Consider the following 25,303-nt stretch of genomic DNA (forward strand, 5'->3'; position numbering starts at 1 on the left):
CAAAATCACTACACTATTGAGCCCTTTACTTTGGAAAGCATTTTAAAATCATTACACTTTGCATTATTTGGCACCTGCCCTGCAGTTGGTGAAAACAGGAAATCAAACTTGTCATTAAAATGTCACCACAGATAAGGACTCCACTGGCAAGGATTTGGCTAGATAGATGAGAAATTATTATCCTCTGCAGTAGCAGGTAGTTTGCGTGGCAAATTAAACATCATCAAATGGCAATTATTTATGTTTAGCAAACTTAACAGAAATGGGGATGGTTAGGGAGAGAGAGAGACATCTGGCCAAACTAGCCTCGAATAGAATATATGGAATTATATGTCTCACTCACCTAACTACAGCAAACACTCTTCCTTTGTCATTTTTGTGATCAGTTTTCCAACTAAAATGTGATTGTTATCCAAAATCCTCACCTAATTGCCTTTAAACTAAAGATAAAGTGTCCACATTTTCATACTTTAAAGGCACACCCATTGCAAATGACCTACTAGTATTGTGGTTTGGAACAATTGCTCTTCCAAAAAAAGTCTTAGGTTCGAGTCCTAATATCCGTGTAGTGTATGTGAATTTAGTATGTTATGGCTCAATAAAAAATGTCTTTGAAAAAAAAAAAAAATGGCACACCCCATTTAAAACCCCCCTTACACGTTACATCTTTAACCTAAATGCTCAATAATTGCAACATATTAGCTGAATTTAAATATAGGTACAACAAAAAGTTGAATAATTGCACAACTATAATCAACCAAATTCTTTGTTACCCTATGTTGTTCAAATATTTTTAAATTTTCCCTCTTTTTAGGTAATTGATTGCGTAAGAAATTTAAGTTTATATTTTACATCATAATAACGAAAAGTTGGACGCAAAGTTTACACATCATAGCTGCTTACCTCTTGCCTAAAACTACTTGGATGTAAACCCTAGAAGAAAAAATAAAATAAATGGAAAAAAAAAAACTTGTAGATATAAATATGAGATTCTTTATACAAATTGAGTAAAAAATTAGATTGGGTGTCACATCTCTAACACTACCAAAATTTTGTCATTATTAATTTAATTTTACAAAACTCAGCCACTTGGGTGTGCCCTAGAAAAGAACTCAGCCACCTGGTTCGTTATCCTACACCCTAATCCACTGGAATGACTTTTGAAATCAGGACAGGCCCACCTCAAAGCCCATGTTTTGAGGGCTAGCACTTTGTCGCTTGCGGTTGACCATAACACCCTCACGCGCTCCCACGAGCACGTGGAGCGATATTTTAGTTCCTCTTTTTGGCACTTTAGGAACTCTAGCCACTGTCACCCTTCTGGCCTCTCTGGTTCAATCAAGAACTTGGAGAGAGAAAGTGACACTTTGAGAGAGAGAAAAGAGAAAGAGAAAGGAACCCAAGCTCACTTTCCTCTTCTCTTTCGCTATCTAATTTTAAGTGCCTCAAAAAGCCTGAGTCTTTAGGGTTCTCTGTTGCAAAACACAGCAAGAGCATCATCAAGTTCCAGAGCTTTTAAAAATACATGAATGGCGGACTTCCTGGAATCAAGTTAGGTATGCTCCATTTTTTTTCATTACACATTCTATTGTCAGCTTCTCTCGCATAATCAGTCAATTTGATATGGAAATTGAATTCATACTTACAAAAGAAGTTGAGTAAATTTTGGCACCATTTGGGCAGTTACTGCTACTGCCATGTTCTAAAGTTGTTGGCGGCATGAAACTCTGGTGATGATGGAAGAAAAAGTTATTGACTTTAGCTTCGCTTGCTTGCAAAATAAGTTGGGTTTGTGTTTGATCTCTGAGTAGAGAAGAGCATGGTCTTTGGTTGTAACGATATATATGATCTGTCGAATGTCAGAAGGAAAAGATCTTAGATGGTTTTCAGGCCACACCCATTTGAAGATGTCTTGGGTTCAGCATCAAATGCAGCTGAAAGATGGTTATTTGAGCCGCCCTCCTCCTTTCTCTCTTCCCTCTTCGCCCCAATATGTTGCTACTTTTCATAGAGATTCGAATCCACCAGCATCATCTGGTACAAAAATAAGTCCTGCTGTTCTTTTTATAATAGTAATTCTGGCTGTACTGTTCTTCATCTCTGGTTTGCTGCACCTGCTCGTTAGATTTCTTACAAAGCACCCATCTTCCTCAGCTTCTTCTCCTCAGTCTAATAGGTACCCAGAACTTTCTACTTCTGATGCTCTTCAGAGACAGCTGCAGCAACTCTTTCACCTTCATGATTCTGGTCTAGATCAAGCTTTTATTGATGCTCTTCCTGTTTTCCAATATAGAGACATAGTGGGTTTGAAAGAGCCGTTTGATTGTTCTGTTTGTCTTTGTGAATTTTCTGAAAAGGACAAGCTCAGATTGCTTCCTACGTGTAGCCATGCTTTCCATATCAACTGTATAGATACTTGGCTACTGTCAAATTCAACATGTCCTCTTTGTAGGGGTACCCTCTTCAATCCCGATTATTCGGTTCAAAACCCAATTTTTGATTTTGATGAGTATAGAGAAGAAGAAGGGTATCCTGGTAATGGAGAAAACGGGTTCACTACTAGGCAAAAGACCATGGACATTGAGGAAATTGTTGTTGAAAATGGGATTTTGCCTGTGAGACTTGGCAAATTTAGAAAGGTAGATGTTGAGGTAGGAGGGGAGACTGGAGTAGGAGAGACTAGTAGCAGTAATTTGGATGCAAGAAGATGTTTTTCGATGGGTTCATATCAGTATGTGCTTGGTGATTCAGACCTTCAGGTTCCCTTATCGAATGATCAACAAGACCGCAATATAAAGCTAACAAGAGGGATAGAACGCGATGGTAATCCTTCAATTGATAGTGATGTGGAGGGAAAGAAGATCAGTAGTGTGACTAAGGGTGAAAGCTATTCTGTTTCCAAGATCTGGCTCTGGTCAAAGAAGGGCAAGTTTTCGAGTTCTATTGATACACAGATGGGTATGCCTTCCTCTCTTAATACAGACTTGCCATGGATGGGAAGAATGCGAGCAGAATGAGAGGTATTTTATTTATTGTTTCCTTGGTTGCTTAATAGTCCAATGATCAAAGCTTGTTACACCTTAGTCTAGTTTTTCCTTCTCAAAATTTTTTGTAATGCTAATTATGTATCTGCGATGATTGATTGTGTGCCATATCGTGCCCTTTGAAACCAAACCAGGATATAATGTCTTGTGAAGAAGGCGTTTTCTAATTTTAGGGAATGACTATATTGGCTTTCTGTTGGTGAACACCATCTGAGATGTGGGTTATGTCATTCTTGTTGTTGGGACAAAGTTATGAACACTTGTGTGCTACAAAAAGAAAAAAAATATTCATCTGATCACAGGGATTGCTTTAGCTTCTTTTTTTCTTTACCTCAATTGCAAGTTTACCAAAGTTATCTTGGCTGGAAAAATGGAAATGCTGTTGTAGTCCATGGAAATGAGTCTAAACTAAAATGTTTGCAGCTAGAAGGTTTCTCTCCTCTTACAAGTTTTGACCTTTGCCCTGAATTGACAATTTTGTGGTTGTGCATTTGCTTTTTTTTTTTTTTTTTTGGTGCCTTTTGATGCATTGATCGGGAAATCTTATCCCTCTTTTTTCAGAGAATAATGTGAATGCAATCTTAACATACTAGACATAATTTACCGGTAGGGAAGTTGGACAGGATTGCAGTGGTGGTGGGATCCATGAAAGCTCTGTACTCACAGAATCTTTTCCTGAAATGAGAAACTTTTTATTCAAATGTTGGCTGTAGTGGGGTCAGTTTTTGCCATTCCCATGTGGCCATGTTGAAATCAATCCCCTCATAATTTTCAAAAATTGAGCAGAGGTTTTCCACATTGTATGCCTTGTGTTAATTTCAATTTCAATTCAAATAGGGTAAGATTTATATAAGATGTGAAAATTGCTAGAAATGAAATGCTAAAATATTGATAAAAACAAAATTTTTTTTAAATGAAAAACTTCAAACTTGTACCAAGAAACAGATTTGAATGGCATTAGTTTATTTGTTTATTTTGGGATTGCATTCGAATATGTAGATATTGAATTCAATTCGTGGTGAATTTAAATGATGGTGTTTTGTTTGAGGCCCCCCAATAGGAAAATGCAGCATAGGGTCACCAAGGCGCCAACCCAACCTCTTGTTTTATTTGAGCTCGCTCCACATATTCCCGCTGATAAGTGACATTAGGATGTCGAGACAAGCCAACGAAAATCACAGAAGGAGATAAATTAGTGATGTTGACCCCAAAAAACAAAGAAAGGAAATTAGTGATTCGTCCCTTATATAAAGGCAATAACGATGTGTTGTATTATTGTACATAGGCCAAGCCCAACCCAGTTGTCGCTTTATAAAGATGGTCAAGCTTGATATTCTAATTACTCTAATTTATGAAGATGAGGATCGAACTCGGGTGCAAGGGGGCTGGCACACTGTTAGCTTAACTCATGTCTGTTTTTTTTTTTTCTTGTGTGTGTGTGTGATGAATCGTGAACCTACACTTATCTATGTGCAGACGAAATGCCCTGTGATTGGGAAGGTGCTTCCAGAAAGAAAAGATAATAATGGAATGGGGGATGAAGAAAGTGGTGATGATGGGGGATGGGGATGACTTGCAGAAAGAAGAGACAGTAGTGATGAGAAGGGGAAATAAAGATAGCAGTAGTGGATATAGCTGAGTGATTGAGTGAGAGCATGATGTGCAAATCAGTAGGGCCCTAATAATTAACAAGTTCCAGTCCATTGGATTTTTTTAATTTGCATGTACGAGGAGGTATCAACGCCACTCAAAAACACAAAGGAAATAATGCAACGAAAAGGGAGGGAATTGCATCAGTTAAAGGTAGTAAAGCCAGAAAAGAATACAAGATTGTATGACACTATGATTACTGACCTTGAAGCTTAATTATATAGATAATTTATGTGTTAAATTATATTTAACATTGTATATACGTGTTATGCCAAGTTCAAATGCCCCTCTCCATACAGAAGGATGAACTTACCGTCATAACCACATGCTATACTTGTAATTACTTAAAACTTTATATATATATATATATATATATAATATATATATCGTAATGTTTGTTTTGAACCTAACCACAAAGCTTACCTTCACATACACAAATATTCGTTAGAAATTAGTTGTTCAATTTTTCCCCTTTTTTACTTCGGTCAAAAAAATAACATCAATTAAAATGGAAAAAAATTCTGAACCTACACCCCCGAGTCAACCGACAGTCACGGGTCCCTAAAAAGCAAAATAGTCAACCGCCGCCCTTTTCTCTCTTCTTCTCCTCCTCCGTCAACTTTCCCGCAAAACTCCGCGCCAGAGCACGTTAGCGCACGCAGCGCACCGAATATCCCTCCGTTTCCTTCGTTCTCATTCATACACACTGTCACACACTCTCTCTCTCTCTCTCTCTATATATATATATCTGTCGTCTCTCATCATCATCACGTGCCTCTCACGTGAAGGAGGGCCCGTCCTTCCCCAAATCCATGGACGACTTAGCGGAGGCAGGAATGGACGCGTACCGACAGGAGAAATCCCTGTGCAAGTAATCGTCGTCCAAATTACCGCTTTGCCCCGGGCCCTCGTCGAAGTTGAGGGAGTAACTCATGGGGTCGTAATGGAATTTGGAGGAGCGCTTGTTGGCGGTGCTCTTGTTGAAGCGGCGGATGAAGGTCTTCCACTTGGGGCCCGCCACGACTTCGGACCACTCCCGGATCTTCTTCCAGCCCCGGTTCCACCACGGATCTCCGTGGTCGCCGCTGTTCCGGATCCGCTCCCAGGACCGGTCGATGGAGGACTGTTCGGAGCCGAAGCAGGGCATCCATAAACAGCACCCGCTTGTGTTGGCGGACATCAACTCCTCGACATCATCGGATTCAGCAAGGTCCGGTTTTGGAGGTGGAACGGCGTGGTAGGCGGCGGTTTTCGACGGCATTTATTGACAATTAGCTAGGGCTTCTTAATCTATCAGAATTTTTTTAAGGATTTAAGGGGGTTCCTTAAAGCCTTGTGTTTCTGCAAGCCCTAGCCCTTTGGTTGGGTCGGCCTGTTTGTGTTTGTGTTTGTGTTTGTGTTTGTATACGAATATATATGATTTGTGAGAAATACAGGTCTCTCGGTTTGTAACGGAAATCTCGCTGGACATGAAATGCATTACTGGCCCCCAGGTGTCAATGACGGGGCCTTCCTTCTCCTCCTTGTAGTATTTGGCTTCCATCTTTGTACGTACTTAGCTTGTTAAACAAAAACAGATACAGAAATGCAACTTTACGCTTATAACTTGATATTATTGTCATATTTGATAATTAAAAACAATAATATTATTGTGATGTGTAAGTTAACTGCTAACGCCCGAATTTGGTGATTTTAATTAGCAAATAGCTCTCGCTGTTGCGCAACAAGTTAGGTTATATGACAAAAGACTTAAATGTCACTGGATAGCATTGTTTTACTATTTCGATCCAATTATATTCTGTTATATTGAATCTATATCACGCGCGATGAAACGTAATTAAATTAATTAAGAATAACAAAATAATATTATTCTCGTGATATACAAGTTTTTATCGGTCATATATATGGTTGCATGCAGTGCGTGATTATGTTTTGGTCATTTCGTAATTAATTTCCGGTGTCTGTCGCTGGCGCCAAAGCATTAACTGGCATCCAAGAATCAAACAGCAATAATCGGTGGTGGTATAATCATATTATACTATGAGGAATCTCTGATTTAATCATATTCATAATTCTGAGGGTTCATCAATTAGGAGATTGTTTATTGTTAATTAATTAATTTTACTAAATAGATTGGCTGCTTTTAACTCAACTTAGAAAATGAATTGATCAGCAGCAGCATTGGGCATTGGTTGCATGCATGATGCATCTGGATTCTGGCCAAGAAAAAATGGCAGAATATATAACATATGTGTTCTTCTGTCACCTCTCTCTTCCATTCTTTTTCTCTCCTTAATTTCTGGCTATTTTTGTAAAAATTGCTAAAAATAAATACACGTTGTGAAGATTGGATTTCCATGGATCTCTTTCCATTTTGTCAAAGGAAATATGTTGACTAAATTAACCTAACATTAAGCAACTTTTTCTTTCTTGGCTTGGACATGAAGCACTCTAAATTGTTTTGCTTGGACATGAAGCATATTGTATTGTTGACTTTGGAGGAGATCAACTTCTCTTTCTTTCTTCACCAATTTTATAATGACCGGGTTGCTCTCTCAAATTTCTCCCTTCTTTTCCTCCTGCGTGTTAGGAATGTCAAATCTGATATTTTGGAAAACATCTCCTCTCTCTTATTATAATTAATTACCTCATTTTGCATTCCACTAATAGGAATAAATAAAAAAAATATTTCTCAGGAATTACCACTCTCCTTATCTTAAGTTTTGAATTTTTTAAATAGAAAACAAATCACAACAAACTCTTAAAGAATATAAAAAAAATTACCTTATTTTTATTTCTTTTTAACTTTTGACTTTCGATACGGATTTGTTTAATAACCCTTAGGAGTTGCTAACTAAACTGCTTTGGATAGTTGCTAACAGATACATAGTTTCAATGCAGCATTTTGTCGAGCACCTGGTGTGCACGCATGGGGTCACTAATTTTACAATTAGCTTTTTGTAGATTCCCTAAAAGGAACATGATGCATCTTCTGTAAAGCATTCTTGGGCACATTTCTACTCATGGTACAATGTGCAAGCTTCAAAATAAAAGTTTTGGGATGCCTAAAAGTTCATAGCTTCACCGACATATGAACTTGTATACAGTCATCTATCTAGTCCACTATATTGGGGACTATCTCTCCTAGAACTGTGAATAATTTCTTTCCATTTCTAAGTATGCCCTTGAACTAGTGGTAACAACCAAATATGACTATGGAATAGTGTTTCAATCGACCTCCAAAACCAAAGTATGCCATGAAATGAAAGATTATGGATGAATAGATATGAGGAAATCAAATTAAAGTAACAAAGTACGTAATAAGAATGAAAAGGCGAATGGTTCAATAAATTTTTGATTGAATACCACTAGATTTGATCACTCTCTTTTAAAAATCCTAATAGTCTTAATGGAATACCACAAAACTATTTTATATCATTTAAAAGTTTTAATTGAATACCACAAGACTTATTTATCCCAAAATAATCTTTTAAAATCCAAATTGAATACACCCGTAAATCAACCTAACATGAAGCATGTTTAATATATTAACATTAAGCAACTTTTTTCTTTCTTGGCTTGGACATTAAGCACATTATTGACTTTGGAGGAGATCAACTTCTCTTTCTTTCTTCACCAATTTTATAATGACAGAGTTGCTCTCTCAAATTTCTCCCTTCTTTTTCCTCCTGCGTGTTATGAATGTCAAATCTGATATTTCGGAAAACATCTCCTCTCTCTTCTTATAATTGATTACCTCATTTTGCATTCCACATTATAGGAGGAAATAAAAAAAGATTTCTCAAGGATTACCAGCCTCCTTATCTTAAGCAATGGATCTTTTTGAAAAAGCCTAGCTAACAATATCTTGGATGTATATTGCGGGTATAAGTTTCCGTTGTTAATTATTGTTGGAATAAGTCGAATCAAACTTGAACTACTCCTATATGGCTTTAACTACTAAGTATTCAAAGCTTATTTGGACTACGTACAGGATCAATTTTAAAAGTTTAAAATTAATCTTTTTTAGTCATTTACATAATAATGTATGAAAATCAGACAGTCACAATGTAATACATATGCTTTTGGTTGCTGATCTAGATCAATTTAACTTGTTGTAGTGTTTGGTCACTGTAGAAGTTATATCCATATTCCGCACCTTAGTTGCTTTGTACTTGTTTATTAATAAAATACTATCGTTGTTTTATAAAAAAACGAAAGGAAAGTAATATATCTACTCAAGAAAGTAATATATATGTTTGCATATTCTGCTGCTGAATCAGTCAATTCTTTTTAGTCATCATAAACATATATATATATATATATATATATTTCAATGAGCAGAAAGTCACATAGCAAAAACTCAGATTATCAACTTATTGCAGCGCTAAACCAGACTTCGAAATTAACTTGTGAGAGTTGTATTTGTGACAAGTCAAAGTGCGGCTAAGTCCTAAGAGAAAATATTGGTCAAAGCAAGAAAAATACCTAGACGACCAGGCACACATATTCAGATTAATAGTACCTTTCCACGTTATAAAGTCCATGTGTGAATCTGTCTCCATGGATTTAAATTTCGTTCCTGCTTCCTCACCTGGAACCATTTCGCATATACGTGTTTGGACTGGCATTCTAATTTTTCCTCTCTCATTTTTTATTAGTCAAACAAGCTCACCGTATATTTCATCTATAAATACCAAACCCCACTCCACCCAACTTCATAACTCGAAAATCCTCGACCCATTAGCTACCTATACCACAAAACAAAACCAGTGACTTTAGTTCTTGAGTTTTAGTCATGGCCAGAGAAATCAAGCTCCAGCGTTTCCTCGTTCCCCTACTTGTTCTGAGCTTCGTTTTGCTAGCTGCTGCCATAGAAGCCCGTCCTCTTTCACATCATTATAAGAATCATCACCACCAGGGCCACCAGCTCCACCACAACCCGAGGGAGGCCGGCCCGAGCCCAGGAGGGGTAGGCCATTACTTCGGTGATGTTCTTGCCCTTTGGGGAGTCAAGAATTCTGGTCAAAGCCCCGGTGAAGGCCACTAAATCTTTAGTTTGTTTGTCCCTTATATATGGTGCACGCAAATGAAGTTGTGCTAGCTACTTTAGTATTTAGGGCTCAAATATCCAGTTAGCACAGCCCGTGTTACACTTGTGGAAAAAAGTTGCATTCTTTAATTTCTTCATCATTCTAATACAAAGCCTATATCTTTCTTTCAAGTTACATATTTGGTTTCGTTTTTTATTATTATTAATTGCGTTTCTTTTATAATCAATTATCAAAGGAAAATTTGAAATGCAAAGTCAAGAGCGAAATTACAAAGATGGGGCCGTATATGGTAGCTCAAAATTATATGATATTGGGCTGGCTGTTGACGTTAGTATTTTTACTTTTTGTCCTTTATTTTGAATTTTGTTTATTTTGGTGAAGCATGTGACCCCAACTGTTTTCGCCCGGCTCTCTAATAGTAGAGATGAAATCGAGATGAATGAGAAAAGAAATAAAAGATGGAAGGGACAAATCAGAAAGAAAAAAAATTCAATTAAATTTTTTTAAAAAAAAAATTTGGGTAATGGTCCACTAAGGGGACCTATACGACTTATAGGTGATCCTGCCACTGAATCACTGATAAACTTTAGGGCAATATTGACTTTTCATATTTCAGTTCTGCTTATCGATTTGGAAGATGTTAAGTTTTATCTTTGATTCTAAAAAATATATATATAAAGAGTATATCTGTACGATTATATTCTTTAAATATATTCAAATATTTTAACAATACGGCTGGGCTGCTTTTTAAAATATATTAATAATTAAATCGTATAGCCGCGCGGCTATACTCTTTAAATATATTCAAATATTTTAACAGTACAGCCGCGCGACTATACTGCACAAAATGGTTTTCTCTTTTGTAATTAAGTAATATCTTACCCTTTTTTAATTACTTTAATTAGTAATTATGTTTAATATTTTTTTAGTGATTAATTAGTATTTAAATATTTTATTAATTTCATAAATTACTTAACAAATAGTAATTAATTATTTTAAATTATTATGTGAACCTTATTTTTTATTTTTTATATACAAAATTAGTTTGTTTAGTTTAATATTTGCAATTAAGTAATATATTAGCCTTATTTAATTATATTAATTATTAATTGTTTTTATTTAATGAATAAATAGTATTTTAATTAATTTCATAAATTACTTAATAAATATTAATTAATTATATTTACTTATCTTAAATAAATTTGTGGACTTTAAAATTATTTTGAATATATTTTTAAAATAATTTCAAATTATTATCAAATAATTTTAGTATTCCTAAAATGAATTTAAACCTCCAATCCTTAAATCTAAGTCTCAAACCTTTCTCAAGTCTCGATCCTAACCACAAGACAACTAGGAGAAGAAAAGAGAATAATTTGGGTAATGGTCCACTAAGAAGGGGACCTATACGACTTGTTAGGCGATCGTGCCACTGAATCACTGATAAACTTCAGGTTTCAAATGTCATTTATGCTCAAAGTGACTCGATTTGGAAGATGTTAAGTTTTAGTTTTGACCCAGACCGAAATTTTTTTTTGCTTTGAGCCCGTGTTTGACCGTTTGACAAAATCCTACCCACGCTATCATTGCGACCCCACTCACTGCGGTTTAGGAATGAGAACCAAGAGATTAAATTAATTTCTTGTTAATTTCAATGAGCTCTAAAATCAGGACTAGCTTGATTCTTTGGATTTCTAAATAAAGGAAAATACACATCCAACTTAGCTAGCTTGGCAATATAAAACTTAAAACATTTCCTTGAGAAAATAAGGAAAGGAACTATAAGAAACAGCAAAGCCCTACAACTCATCCTCACACCTCCCATACAACATAAAGGATATTCTTGTGTTCCTTGATGGACAGTCAATAACCAGAGGAATTATAACCCATATAGTTGAAGCGCGGTCGAATGTTGTGGTGATTGTATCTCGAATCTCCATAGTCTACAGCCTTTATCACCACGGCTTCACGTCGTCCATCCTGTTCTTGAACTGCCCCAAACACAATCTCATTTGTCTCGCTGCTCTTCTCGTAGAATGTTTTCGGGCTTGATGAGTATTGCCTGTGATGCTGCTGCTGTCGGTGTTGCTGCTGCTGCTGCTGCTGCATCTGCATCTGATGTTGTTCCTGTTGCTGCATCTGCATCTGCATCTGATGCTGTTGCTGCTGCTGCATCTGCATCTGCATCTGATGTTGTTGCTGTTGGTGATATTCACCATCCCATGAATTATAGTACGCTTGACTTTGCTTCAAATGGTGGGACTTCTCCAGGTCTTTGGTCATGAAGGGGTAGGTTTTCTTTGGGGTTGGGCTTCTGGTTTCTATTGACGGAGGCTCATCTTCATCGGGAATCACAAAGCTCTCTTGCATAGGCCATGCATTTGAATGTTTGTTAGCTTGATGATACTGCTGCTGAATCTGATAATGCATGGGCTTTCTTCTAAATCCCATAAACAACCCCCCCAAGATTTCAGCCACAGATGAGCCAGTGTTAACGGCAATCTTCCCTAGTGAACCAAAGAAACCATCATCTAGTTTTTCTGGTTCATCTTCAGGTGGAATTAAAGGGGGCCTGACAGATTTAGGAGGCCTCTGATATGGTGCCATTGGTGCATCTCTCTTCATAGGAGTTCTTCGATCCTGTAGAATCAAAATAATTTGGAATTGGGTTGAAATATTGAAGATAAGGTCAAACAAGAAACCTGTGATGGCTTACCTCATCTGAAGAAAACATTGCTTGTACCCTGCGCTGCAGCAATGCCAGCATGTAACCAAAGAAGGCAGCTGCAATCAGCATTGCTATTCCTGCAATGATGGACGACAAATTTTATATACCTGCATCACCTAAGGCAACTCAAATGGTTGAAATTTCAAGCTGTTTAGTTATACCTAAATGGAAACTTCCATCATAGCGGTCAGTACAGTCATCATAGTGGAGTTGGATCTCTCGAATGGCCTGGTTTCCTCTGTCTATAACCAAAAGAGAGCAGCTACTGCCAATGTATACCACGTCAAAATCACTAGAAAACTTTGCATCTTCACTTGGACCATCAACATGACCACCTCCTCTGCCCCATTTTCCACCAGCAATTGTCGTGACCCCTGTAGAAAGGAAAATTTAATTCAAATTGCTCTAAAAGCCAGTCCCTGTTGGTGATATAAGTTTTTCTTGCCATTACATAACTTGAACACCATGCTAACAGAAGAAAAAGGCCATTCCTTAACCAAAATAATGCCTTGAACATCCAGAGACTTACCGGCATCACTTATCTTCCTGATAACCATATTCATTGTGTCTGCAATATAAATATTTCCTCTGTCATCCACAGTCAGCCCTTTGGGGTGGTTCATTCTTGCTTCTCTTGGCCTCCCATCCACATGCCCAGAGTACCCTTCAGGTGATCCAGCAATCAGCTTGGGTCGGCCATCTGCATATCATCCTCTCATTCAGCATATAAAAGAATGATAGGCTATACCAAAATATTTCAACAGATAACAAGCATTTAATAGGCAACTGAGTGATGAAGAAATTTTTGCTTTGTAGAAAGTGAGAAGATTTTAAGAGTGCAGAACTCAATTTGTTTGTGTATCTGATCAATATAAAATCAAAGAAATATGGAAGTTCATCTTTTCTTTATTTTCTTTTATACTTTGATAATTGATTATCCTAACAATGCAAATGAAGCTGAAATTATGAAAGAAAAAGTGTCATTGGGAATCATTAACTGATAAATAACGAAACAAGTTTCCCATGTGAAAGCACACAAAGTCGTTTAATCTAGGTTAGGGAAAGGAAAAAGAAATATAAGATGAGTAAACAAAAACTCTAACTGGTCATTAGAGAATCCTGGTCACAAACCAAAAGAAAAAGATAGAAAATCTCCAAAAAGATAGCACTTGATTATCCAGAAAGTAGAGTCTTCCACTAAACAAAAGCATATAAAAGCAGCAACAGTAAAAAGTGAATTTGGAATTTGGCTAGAGGTGAAGGCAAGAAAGGAATCAGAAAACAATGTCCTAAGTACATCAAGCCAAACAGAAAGTTTAACTATTAGGATGAGCTAGAATTGGGTCCCTGGATATACATTAGTGGTAGCAAACAAGAGATGCAGAGACTTAATAGCATAATCCAAAAATTAACGTAGCAAAAGTGGCTTACACCGAGACAATGGCGTTGAGATCTTGTAGATGTTGCTATTTTCAGAATCCAACACCAGAAGGTCTCCACTTGGGGATACTATAACTGTGTGTGGTTCAATTCCAAGCTTACTTCCATCAAACACCGTATCCACCGTATAGTCACCCTCAAATTTCACCATCGAACGGCCAGAAACAGCTGAGAAATTTGAAAACCTCCCATCACCATTGCAAAACAACATACTATCTAATTACCACATTAACAACCTCAAAATAGGGAACCATTGGAAAATGTACCTGTGCCGGTTTTGGTGGTGGATTTCAGTGACCAGAGCCATTTGACAAGAGCAGAGACCACATTGGAGACAACCCCAGTTACAATTTCTGCACATATTTAGGAAAATACAAAGTACCGGATAAAGCAGATGACACATTTGAAGCAGCGTGTGATCAAAATGCAAACTTTAACTTAAAATGGGCGTATGCTTGTCAAAACTCACTTGCAGGAGGACTGGCTGATGCGGATGAAAAATCCCCGGAGAGAACCACACAAATCAGAACCAGTGCAACCCAGTTCCTCGCCATTGTTGTTGCTGATCAGAGTTGAACATCAAAGAACAGAATACTCCCACCTGAGGATTGAAGCTCTGAACTTGTAGGAAACCCACTTAAGTAGGAGACCCCACAGACAATGCTCTGCTACTTTTTCTACGTGTTAATCAGTATGAAACCTTTTTCAGAGAGAGAAGGTAAAAGAGACAAAGAGGGTATAAGGAATTTGGAAGGTTTGGTAGTAAACACAGTGGAGCTCTGTGCAAGGGAAAAGAAAAGGTAAAGGCGAGAGAGAGAGAGAGTGTGTCTCACTGCTGTGGAAAGCCAGCAAGAGGGAATCATATACTCTGTTTTTTGTCTTAAATTTCTATTAACCAAGTTGGGCTTATTTTTTACATCTGGATTTTAGCAGACTAAAAGAGCTGGGGCGAGCTTTCTAATTAATTACAGTTGGTGGTGTTGGTGTTATTAATCACTTCACTTTCCCCCAGAAAATGTTATCATAGCCAGGGGCATTAGTGTCATTTTAATCACGAGGCCGTGGTTGGTTGTTCATGTTCCTTCCTAAATTTGGGAAAAGCAAGCATTGCATCATCATCATCAGATGATGTTATGCAGTTTTGGAACAGCCGGAGAACATACTGAAAAACTGTGACTTGTAGGCTGTACGCCTGCAAGTAGCCTACTACAAGTTACTTCAATTATATGTTCCTTTGGTGCTTTGTTTAATGCTGTTGTCTTTTTGATTCTTCACCCTCATCTCTCATCTCTCATCATGTGCTTTAGATCCCATTCGTCATAGTAACAAACCAAAGTGGTCTGTCGCGGTCGTGAGAATGTTTTTAATCTTCTTTGTTTTTCCTTTAATGGTCAACAAAATCACCTTCTTTTTCTTACTTAATGCTTTTGCTTCTGGCCTTCTGGGATTCTTATGGGACAGGGCAGGGCTTGGCTTGTAACGTTTGGATTACGCTACCTCTAATCATGCTTTCCATCCATCGCAGGATCATCACATTTGTTTATGCATCTTTCATATTTCCAAGTCAAGAATCTATCCATCTTTGAGTACTCTAATGATGAACAACGATAATGGGCTGAAAAAATTTTACAATCTTGTAGGATTTTCATTAAACCCGAATGAAAAGCCCAAAACTTGGCCCAATTCTCTTATTGATGCAGCATATATTTACTTGGGAAAGCATGAAGGGCGGGCCATGACTGTGAAACTATCTCAGATGCAAACCCCGAAGCATCAGCGCTTCTATTACCTAAGAGCTCTAGAAGTTTTTACAGTGGTAAGGGCAGCATAAAAATGCCATGATCTATCATATACAATATGACTGAAACAGCCAAAAGATGAGAAAAAGAAAAGAAAGCAAAGAAAGCATTAAGTACAAAGCTGTACCTACCGTATAACCAAAACTAAACATGGTAGACCATCCCTACCTCTAGAGTAGATGCATGAGGAATGCTTAAAGCATAAGTTGGCCCCCGAAAGTTTCTCCGCAAGAAATCATACCCGACATTGATCACTAGTTTCTTCATCAAATTGGATCCTCTCTTTGCCTTCACATATGAGTGGCCCAATATAAATGCCATTCCTGCCTCCCTTGCTTCCATCAGTTCCTGCAACTCCTCTACTGCCTCCCTATCAATTTGTGGAGACTCTGGAACAACAAATCTCACCCTCTTCTTGGGCTTTTCTGTAGGCCTTATCTCCTGCAACTCTGAGGTGCTTGCCATTTCAGAGAAATCTGCATCATCTACAGACATTCTTATGCCATCTAAATTTGATGATGAAGTCCCAACAACTGTCATTTTCTCATCGTCTTCCAGTTTTTCTAGACTGACATCACATTCTGGTCTCTCTGACCGAATGAATTCTGCAATACTACAAACGAGATCTCTTTCAAATTCAATGTCATCCTTGTGAACATCACGATAACCATAGCGTGCTATGCATCTATAGAGCCGGTATTCCTTAGGACCAACTCGTCCCACTAAGAATCTTTCCTCAGGTCCGACATGTGGGACTGGGACGGACTTGATGCAGAGGAAAACTACAACCTGGTGGAAAGCAGGGAGGTTGGTAACAAAGTGAGAGAAAATAGCTGGGATCCCAGAAACGAGCTCAGTATGTATAAGGCCAATCCCCCGGACCCTAACAATCCCCAGAGTAGGACCTAAACTGAGGAGCCAGTTGATGGAGACTTTATTTTGGACATCAAACTCATATTTCTTGAATGTGCCATAGTGCCAAACATACATAACCACTAAGAAGATGAATGAAAGAGCAATGGGGACCCAAGCCCCTTCACGAAACTTTATGAGCGATGCTGAGAAGTAGAGTGCCTCAATGGAGCCGAAGAATAATATAAAGCAAATTGCCAGGAAGATGCTTTTGTGCCAGCACAAGACTATGACTAGAGACATAAGGCAGGTAGTTACCAGCATGACAGTTATAACGGCCAAACCTATATAATAAAGGTAAAGTTTCAGGATACAATAATGCGGTAAAAAACTTTAAACATGTAATAAGCATACTTGGCAGGATAATACATTCCACACCAAAAAAAAACCCAAACACACAAAATCAAAGGTTATGTAGAGTCTTGACCATGTGTTGGTATGTCCATGCAAACAAACATTGAAGTAAACCGTACCTGATGCATTGCCCATGGATTTTGTGTCTCTAAAACCAATGGTAACAGCCAAGCATAGCAACATTAATGTCCAGTTAATCTCTGGGATGTAAATTTGTCCATGTATTTTAGAAGATGTGTGGATAATCTTGACCCTTGGAAAGCAACCCAAAGAAGAACATTGTTTGATTATCGAAAAGGTTCCAGTTATGATGGCTTGACTTCCCACCACTGCAGCAAGTATGGCTATTGCCAAAACAGGCCATCTTATTTTCTCTGTGACAAGGAAAGAACTTTAATTAGCTTAATCTCAAAGTTAAAACTGCTGCAAGTATGGCTAGACACCTACCAGGAACTGATTCATAGAATCCAATCCGATAGTCACTCTGTATGACATGATGCTCAGAAAGGTATGCAGCTTGTCCCATATATGCTAGAATCAAGGATGGGTAAACCACAAAGGTGAAAGCAATCTGCAAGGAAAATGTGAAAGATTACTTAGTTAGTACAGATGAAAATCTCCAGTTGACCAGTATAGATTATTCAGTTTGAATACCTTGATTGACAACTGTGAAAAGTGTCCAAGATCAGCAAACATAGCTTCCGAGCCTTCAAAGACAAACAAGATAATGTCAGAGAAGGAAAGTAAGCATCCATGAAAAGAAGGTTCACTCTGCATACTCTTGTACCTGTCATGCACAACAGTATACCACCCAAGGACATCCAACCTCCCTTTTGGGTCTTCTTCAAAAATTTGTACATGTAATATGGAGAGAGTGCTTGATAAACTTGGCGATTCCAACGGAAGATGTTGTATACACCAATGGAACTGATGCAGAAAAGCCAAGTGATCACAACTGGGGCAAACAAGAACCCTACCCGGTGGGTCCCGTAATGTTGAAGGGCAAACAAAAATATGAGTATAACACAAGCAACTGGGACTTCAACATCTGCACATAATCAATATGTTTATAACTTTTCAGGCATAACAAAATCCCCCATTAAGTTTCCTACCAGGTTGGTCAAAGTAGTGTAGAGTTAAATCTGCTGTTGAAGCTTTAAAATAACTTTCCAGAAAAAGTAATATGCGTATATATATATATATATATATATATATTCACAAACAGCATTGAAACTAATAAGGCTACACTACTTGATCAAATGGCTGCTCAAAGTCCAATTGATAGAACAATTTTCTGTTTAGACAGCTTTTGTAACCCATTATGTAATTGTCATTGGAGAGCACATTGTCCACAAATAGCAAACACTAGAAAATTAAAGTTGGCAGGATCATCAACAAATGAGGTAATAGATAAAAGTCCACCTGGAAAGGATGCTAATTGTGAAACACACACACACACACAAATGTACAAGTACATGATATATGGCTGTATGCGAAGGGGATTTTTGAAACTGGTAAAGTTCTGAACGTAGAGGTGTAACTATATTGTCCACTGTGACTATGAAGGTGATGATTTAATTAGAACACTAGTGGCACTTGAAAATATAATCATAAGATGGTGACTTCATACTGGTTAATGAAATGTTTTAGCCCATCAGCAAGTGGGTCAAGTCTTGGTCAAAAGTTATAATTATGTATACCTCTTAGGAGGGGCTCCAGTCATAACTCTAACTCAATTCGACAAGTCTAGCTATGACCATATTGCCAACTAGATAGATGTCTAGTCTAGATCACTCTTCAATTTTTATTATATTATTCGGAGTCTTATCCAAAATAAGTTACATTCTCCTTTCATCTTATAGCTACATCTTCTTCACTTTATAAAAAGACACGACTCTTTACTCTCAATAGTCTATTCATGAAAGTTGAAACTATATTTTTTTCAACCACATGTTGAACCTTTACTTTTCTACAAAAACAAAGAGTAATCAACTGTTTACCCCAAAAAAAAAAACAGAGAAAAATCAACTGGGCGTTCCACACTAATCATTCTAATTATATTTTATTAGCTTGATAGTGATTTGACTTTAAATAAAGCAGGATAATTTGTCTTAATATTTGTAGGGTCCTATGACAGTGTTTTCATTTTCTAAAATTAGGTATTGCCTCCTTGTCACTAGTTCACGTCTGTGCAATAGAAAGGAAGAGAAAGCCTCTGAAATTTAGAACACCCTTGATTTGCATCTACTAAAAGTAAGATTTAGATACCTAACAATGATTTGCATCTGCTAACAGTCTCGTTGCAGATATATTGGGAATAGATGCAAAGAAATTTTATGAAGCAGTGCAGCCAAAGCATCTTGGAATTAATATAGATGGCAGAATTTTCTCTACTGTGTTAGCAGGCTGTAATCCTGATTAGTCAATCTAATTTCAATTTCTAAGTTATTCTTTTAGCTCCTAATTGGAAAGTTAAGTTCTATCAAGATGGCAGAATGCCAGAGAACATCCACCACACAGCCAAAACCGGTTGTAATTAATATACTTATTAAACAGTGTAACTGATTTGAAGGCGTGAAATGAAAGCTCCAGTAGAAAAAAACTTACATCGATGCTGCTCTTTTGACATGGAAAGCTCCAGACCCGAAACAGCCGAAAAAACTGCAGCCACATGAAGCAATTCTCATTATTGAAATCCTAATTGCACAACTTAAAAACCCAAAATTTCAATAATATCATAAACACCCAAGTACCAGAAATTGCTGGTGTGAGCACCCCATCACCAATAACCATACAAGTCCCAATCAAAGCCAGAATAAGAAGCACCTTTTGCAGCACTCTATGCTTCTCCAATGTGGATTTTAAACTCGACCCAAAAGCACTGTTACTGGTTGAAACAACACCATCTTTAGTGTACTCTGATAGCTCCTCATCTGCAAGCTGGCAATTGGGCAAGGAGCTCACTCGGGCATGCCGGGATAACAGTGAATACAGAGCAAAAGTCCCACCTTCACCATTATCATCAGCTCTAAGCACGATAAACACATATTTCACTAAAGGTATCAGCGTCAGTGTCCAGAATACAAAAGAGAGAACCCCATAAATCTCCTCATTAGTCTCTGAATGATGAATGTCCTCTGCAAAAGTGCTCTTGTAAACATACAAAGGAGAAGTGCTTAAATCTCCATAGACAACTCCCAAGCTCTGATAAGCTAAAGTTAACAGTGTCTTCCATGAATCTTTCTGCAACAATTTATAAGAAGAAGAAGCAATTATCAGAAAGCTGGGAATTGGAATTGGAATACTATAATACTTCTGCTGCCACACTGTGCCACATGTATTACCTTAATTGGATGGTTACGGACCACACCCTCCAGATCCATGATGGGCTGTCTAAAAATTATACAAAATCCATTTTTTCAGGCAAGTTGAAGGAAATAAAGACGACCCAGGTGGATTAACACCCTCCCCAGTTCAACCAAGTCGAGAAAAACAAGAAATTTGATAAAGAAAATAATAAAGATACGGTCTTTATTTCTTTTCTTGTCCCTCTCGCTTTCCTAACGAGATTTGACAAAGGTACTAGTTTAAGACCAACCAATGTAGACAAATAAAAAAGAAACACGAAACACCAGAAACGAATATAGAGAATGGTATTGGAAAGAGGAGAGGTGGTTGAAAACTTGGAATTGGAGCTTCAGAATAGAATATGGTGTGGGGGTCTTAGAGAGAGAGAGAAAAGGGGTCTTCTTTCTTCTTCTTTTTTGTGTGTGTGTAAACAATGGTAGGTTTGAGTTTGGTTCTCTTTCAGCTAAAGTTGTTTTGCTTTAGCTTGGATTCTAGATGGAAAACTCTAGAGGAGGGGTATCCTTCTCCTCTCCACTTGGCTCTATCTGAGAGAAGAAAATACAGGGAGTGGAGAAAGTGCTCTGTAGACAAGGCATGCACTAACTGGAAATTTTTAACACTTGACACTTAATATGATATTTATATATCTATATATTTCTTTTTCCTGGCTGTTCTCTTCTGACATTGCAATTAAACTGCAGGAAAATTCTGTGGTGCCTCAGCTGTACCGGTACAGCCAGCTATCCAACGGTTGAGGTTCCATGTTAAAAAAGGATGGCTGAGATTCAATGACCTAATGACCTCTTCAGCCATTGTGATTCAGCATGTGAGTGGCATGTGAGGAAAGAGAAAGGCAGGTTTGGAGGAGAAGAAGACGCGACCAGTCCGCTCCATTCTGGTTTCCCAAATCGAACACAACATAGGGAACTAGAGGACTCTGTGAGACCCCATTTCTGTCTACCTCTGTGAATACTGAGTTTTCGGAGCAGTAGAGACTCGGGCTTTAGCCCTTTCATCTGAAGTGAAGGGGGGCTTACAGAAGTCACAGCACCAGAGGAAACTGTACATGAAGTCGATCCAATCCGTAGCGCCTCCAGGAGCTCTTCTCTGTGCTTGCCCAAATTCAATCCTTAGCAACTCCTGTCTGTGCTTGGGCAAAACGCATCTGCAAGAAGGTAATGGTAATAGAATTGAGGTCCTCAACTCTTCTCTCTAGTTGCCCGAAACTGAAATGCAGATACCAAATTGATGGTGGGTCCAACCTCCATGATGAAATGGTCACCAAATTGGAGGGATTTAAGTAATTTAGTATGGGCTGTTGGCATTGTGTGATATATAATTAAAATTTTGCAGGGGAATGGATTTGTAATAATAATGTGGTTGTAAAGATTTTGAAGATCCTTGGCTGTTAACGACGAAATTTGAGGTGGTGGCAAAAGGAAGTGAAAGGAGGAGGCTTTGAAAGTATGGAAACATCAAGTAAGATGTCAAAGAACCCTATTTTCTGGTTTAGGACTTGAATGTATTTTGGGTATTGAGTTTATGCAATTGCATGTTTTTAGTTGCGAAACAGTTATACGTGGTCAATTATTGACCTTAGTATGTGCAATAGCATGACATTATTCATTTGAGTTTTTTTTTTAAGAGAAAGTATGTTAGCACATAGAGTATAATGTAATTTCAGTTTGAAATTATGTTTCTCAGGCATGGAGAGGTCTGGTAAGATGGACAGGGGTGGAGAGACATCAAAGGGTGGTTATAGTGATTCAGGGTATTTGGATGGTTGTGAAAGGTCAAGTCACAGGGCACCGGCAACAGAGAGTGGGCATATGTCGGTCGAACATATGGTTAGTGAAAGTAGTGATGATAATGGTGTTGACATTATTGCACCGAGGAAAGAAGATGTTATGGGGAAAGAGTTTAAAATGATAAAATTAGCGGAAGAATATTATATGAGTTATGCGAAGGGCATTGGATTTAGCGGGAGAAAAAACAAATTGGTTCGAAATTCGGAAGGGAAAGTATGTAGGAGACGGTGGTGTTGTTCTAAAGAAGGTTTGAGAAATGAGAAGTTTAATGATCGATCAAATAGGATGGTAGATATTTTAATAAGCATAGTTTTGTTTGTCTTTGCGCTATACATTAATCAGCGTAGCGTTGTTAAGCTTTGTTCAGTTTGCACACAGGGGATCAGTATTTGCATTGAACACATGCAATTGCATGACGATGATGCAATGCAAGTCCTTCTGTGCGCAAACCCCTAATTGTTCAGAAAAATGAATCTTATTCTTTTGTACAGGCATAATTACACCTGTTTTTTAAACTATAAATCGAAGGTCAAAATTAACCGAAATACAGAGCATGAGAAACGATAAGGGGCAATAAGCCGAACATATTATATTACAAAGCGACCAATTATCGAAATTACGTTGTAATACACATTGTCATGTAGCACATTTGACTTGAGGGTAGATCCCGAATTGTGTAAAACACAATGTCATTAACCCTAATATTGAATAATAGACATAGGGTCAACTAAGTGTTTGCTTGGTTTTGTTTGTCTTTGCGCTATACATTAATCAGCATAACGTTGTTAAGCTTTGTTCAGTTTGCACACAGGGGGTCGGTATTTGCATTGAACACATGCAATTGCATGACGATGATGCAATGCAAGTCCTTCTGTGCGCAAACCCCTAATTGTTCAGAAAAATGAATCTTATTCTTTTGTACAGGCATAATTACACCTGTTTTTTAAACTATAAATCGAAGGTCGAAATTAACCGAAATACAGAGCATGAGAAACGATAAGGATAAGCCGAACATATTATATTACAAAGCGACCAATTATCGAAATTACGTTGTAATACACATTGTCATGTAGCATATTTGACTTGAGGGTAGATCCCGAATTGTGTAAACTAATATTGAATAATAGACACACATTAATATAGAAGTGTATTTAGTGGATTTGGTTTCTAGTGCATATCCCTTGGTACAAGGCCTAGGTTCGAGTCATAGTCATGTGCATATATTTGTAATTTTATTCCCTTTTTATTATAAGAACAAAATTTTAAATAGTTTTAAAAAAGAAGCACGTGAAAAATATAAGAGGATAGATCCAATTAAACCAACAATAGTATATATCGCACCCATACATTTTTTCCTTAAAAAATAATAATAGTAATTTCTTCAACTCAAAACAAAACACCCATTCATGTCTTCTTCTTTCTCGTGAACTTTTATTTACTTAACAAATGCACTCCCTGCGTTCGCCTGAAAAATAGCTCATTTGTTTGAAAAACTAAGTTAGTGGGGTCCATTTTCCAAGGGAACGGTAACTTTACTCAACGAAAGTGCCCATTGCGTTCGCGTGAATAAATATCTCATTTGTTTGAAAAAGTAAGTTAGTGAGGTCCATTTTTTCAGGGAACGGGCAACTTTACTCAACGAACGCAACCCCTACGTTCGCGTGAACAAATAGCATGTTTATTTGAAAAAGTAAGTTATTTGGGCCAATTTTACCGAGGAACGAGCAACTTTTCTCAACGAAAGCAACCTCTGCGTTCACGCGAACAAATAACCTGTTTGTTTGAAAAAGTAAGTTATTTGGGCCATTTTTATGGGGAACGGGCAGCTTTACTCAATGAACGCAAACCATTGTGTTCGCATGAACAAATAACTCGTTTGTTTGAAAAAGTAAGTTAGTTGGGCCAATTTTTCCGAGGAACGAGCAACTTTACTCAACGAACGCAACATCTGCCTTCGTGTGAACAAATAGCCCATTTGTTTGAAAAAGGAAATTAGTTGGGCCCATTTTTCTGGGGAACGGGAGATTTTACTCAACGAACGCAACCCATTGCATTCGTATAAACAAATAGCCCGTTTGGTTGAAAAAGTAAGTTAATTGGGTATACTTTTGGGGGAAACGGGCAACTTTACTCAATGAACGCAGCCCCTGCGTTTGTGTGAACAAATTGCCATTTGTTTGAAAAAGTAAGTTAGTTGGGCTCATTTTTCCGGGGAACGGGCAACTTTACTCAACAGATGCAACACCTGCGTTTGCGTGAACAAATAGCTCGTTTGTTTGAAAAAGTAAGTTAGTTGACCCATTTTCTCCATGAACGGGCAACTTTACTCAACGAACGTAACCCCTGCGTTCGCGTGAACAAATAGCTCGTTTGTTGGAAAAAGTTAGTTAGTTGGGTCTATTTTTCCGGGGAATGGGTAACTTTACTCAACAAACACAACTTTTGCATTTGCGTGAACAAATAATCCGTTTAATTAAAAAAAGTAAGTTAGTTGGGCCCATTTTTCCTGGGAACGAGAAACGAGGAACGGGCAACTTTACTCAACGAACGCAACCCCTGCGTTCGCATGAACAAATAGCTCATTTGTTTGAAAAAGTAAGTTAGTTGGGTCTAATTTCCTTGGAAACGCCAACTGTATTCAACGAACGCACCCCCTGCATTTGCGTGAAAAAATAGCGTGTTTGTTTGATAAAGTATTTTAGTCCGTCAAATTTTCCGGGGAACGACGAACTTTACTCAACAAGCGCTCCCCTTGCGTCTTCGAAGTAAAATACCTTGTTTGTTGAGTAAATCAAGGAGTTCGTTGGGTAATTTGGTCAACGAACAACATTATTTACTTGACGAACGAGTCGCTTAGCGTTCTTTAGGTAGGTTTGTTGGGCATAAATTACTGAATATAACTTTCATAATTTACAAAGAACCAAGGTAAAATGAAGGATTATTTAAGGAGTTACTTCCTCTACATTTCAACTCAAAGACTTCCACCTCTTTTGTACTTAATCCATTATTCAAACACAATCTGAGAGACAAAAACAGAAAACCCAAACAATGTCACATTCAATGGTTGGTAGCTCAAGAGGCTCCACCACACCTAAGAACAAGAGGTTGGGTGATGATGGTGTTAATTCTTCGAATTATGTCCGCCAACAAGTCAAACGAGCCCATG

At 37.7% G+C, this 25,303-nt stretch overlaps 5 protein-coding genes across 9 annotated transcripts; 2 read left to right on the forward strand and 3 right to left on the reverse strand.

Annotated features, from left to right (window-relative positions):
- On the forward strand, positions 1,309-4,887 carry LOC18783432 (RING-H2 finger protein ATL46). Of its 5 annotated transcripts, none has more exons than XM_020560946.1 (2): positions 1,309-3,020; positions 4,521-4,887. In XM_020560946.1, the coding sequence occupies exon 1, from the start codon at positions 1,845-1,847 to the stop codon at positions 3,015-3,017; it is 1,173 nt and encodes a 390-aa protein (XP_020416535.1). In that variant the 5' UTR covers positions 1,309-1,844; the 3' UTR covers positions 3,018-3,020; positions 4,521-4,887. The 5 variants fall into 5 exon arrangements, with proteins under 5 accessions (XP_020416535.1, XP_020416536.1, XP_020416534.1 ...); XM_020560947.1 differs by lacking the exon at positions 4,521-4,887 and adding an exon at positions 4,105-4,449; XM_020560945.1 differs by lacking the exon at positions 4,521-4,887 and adding an exon at positions 3,606-4,054.
- On the reverse strand, positions 5,088-6,286 carry LOC18782246. Its single transcript, XM_020561128.1, has one exon. It carries the CDS (start codon positions 5,953-5,955, stop codon positions 5,473-5,475), a length of 483 nt encoding a protein of 160 aa, XP_020416717.1. The 5' UTR covers positions 5,956-6,286; the 3' UTR covers positions 5,088-5,472.
- Positions 11,404-15,203, reverse strand: LOC18783486. The gene is made up of 7 exons (XM_007215619.2): positions 14,386-15,203; positions 14,183-14,269; positions 13,908-14,084; positions 13,006-13,176; positions 12,638-12,850; positions 12,465-12,553; positions 11,404-12,388 (listed from the first exon to the last, which is right to left on the reverse strand). The coding sequence occupies exons 1-7, from the start codon at positions 14,468-14,470 to the stop codon at positions 11,612-11,614; spliced, it is 1,599 nt and encodes a 532-aa protein (XP_007215681.1). The 5' UTR covers positions 14,471-15,203; the 3' UTR covers positions 11,404-11,611.
- LOC18782355 (potassium transporter 8) lies at positions 15,541-20,719 on the reverse strand. The gene is made up of 8 exons (XM_020561124.1): positions 20,326-20,719; positions 19,735-20,224; positions 19,589-19,642; positions 17,769-18,029; positions 17,636-17,688; positions 17,429-17,552; positions 17,101-17,355; positions 15,541-16,911 (listed from the first exon to the last, which is right to left on the reverse strand). Exons 1-8 carry the CDS (start codon positions 20,362-20,364, stop codon positions 15,860-15,862), a joined length of 2,328 nt encoding a protein of 775 aa, XP_020416713.1. The 5' UTR covers positions 20,365-20,719; the 3' UTR covers positions 15,541-15,859.
- Positions 21,043-23,080, forward strand: LOC109948338. Its single transcript, XM_020561126.1, has 2 exons — positions 21,043-21,808; positions 22,034-23,080. The coding sequence occupies exons 1-2, from the start codon at positions 21,796-21,798 to the stop codon at positions 22,591-22,593; spliced, it is 573 nt and encodes a 190-aa protein (XP_020416715.1). The 5' UTR covers positions 21,043-21,795; the 3' UTR covers positions 22,594-23,080.

Source organism: Prunus persica, chromosome G3 (genome assembly GCF_000346465.2).
Source record: "Prunus persica cultivar Lovell chromosome G3, Prunus_persica_NCBIv2, whole genome shotgun sequence".
NCBI lineage: Eukaryota > Viridiplantae > Streptophyta > Magnoliopsida > Rosales > Rosaceae > Prunus > Prunus persica.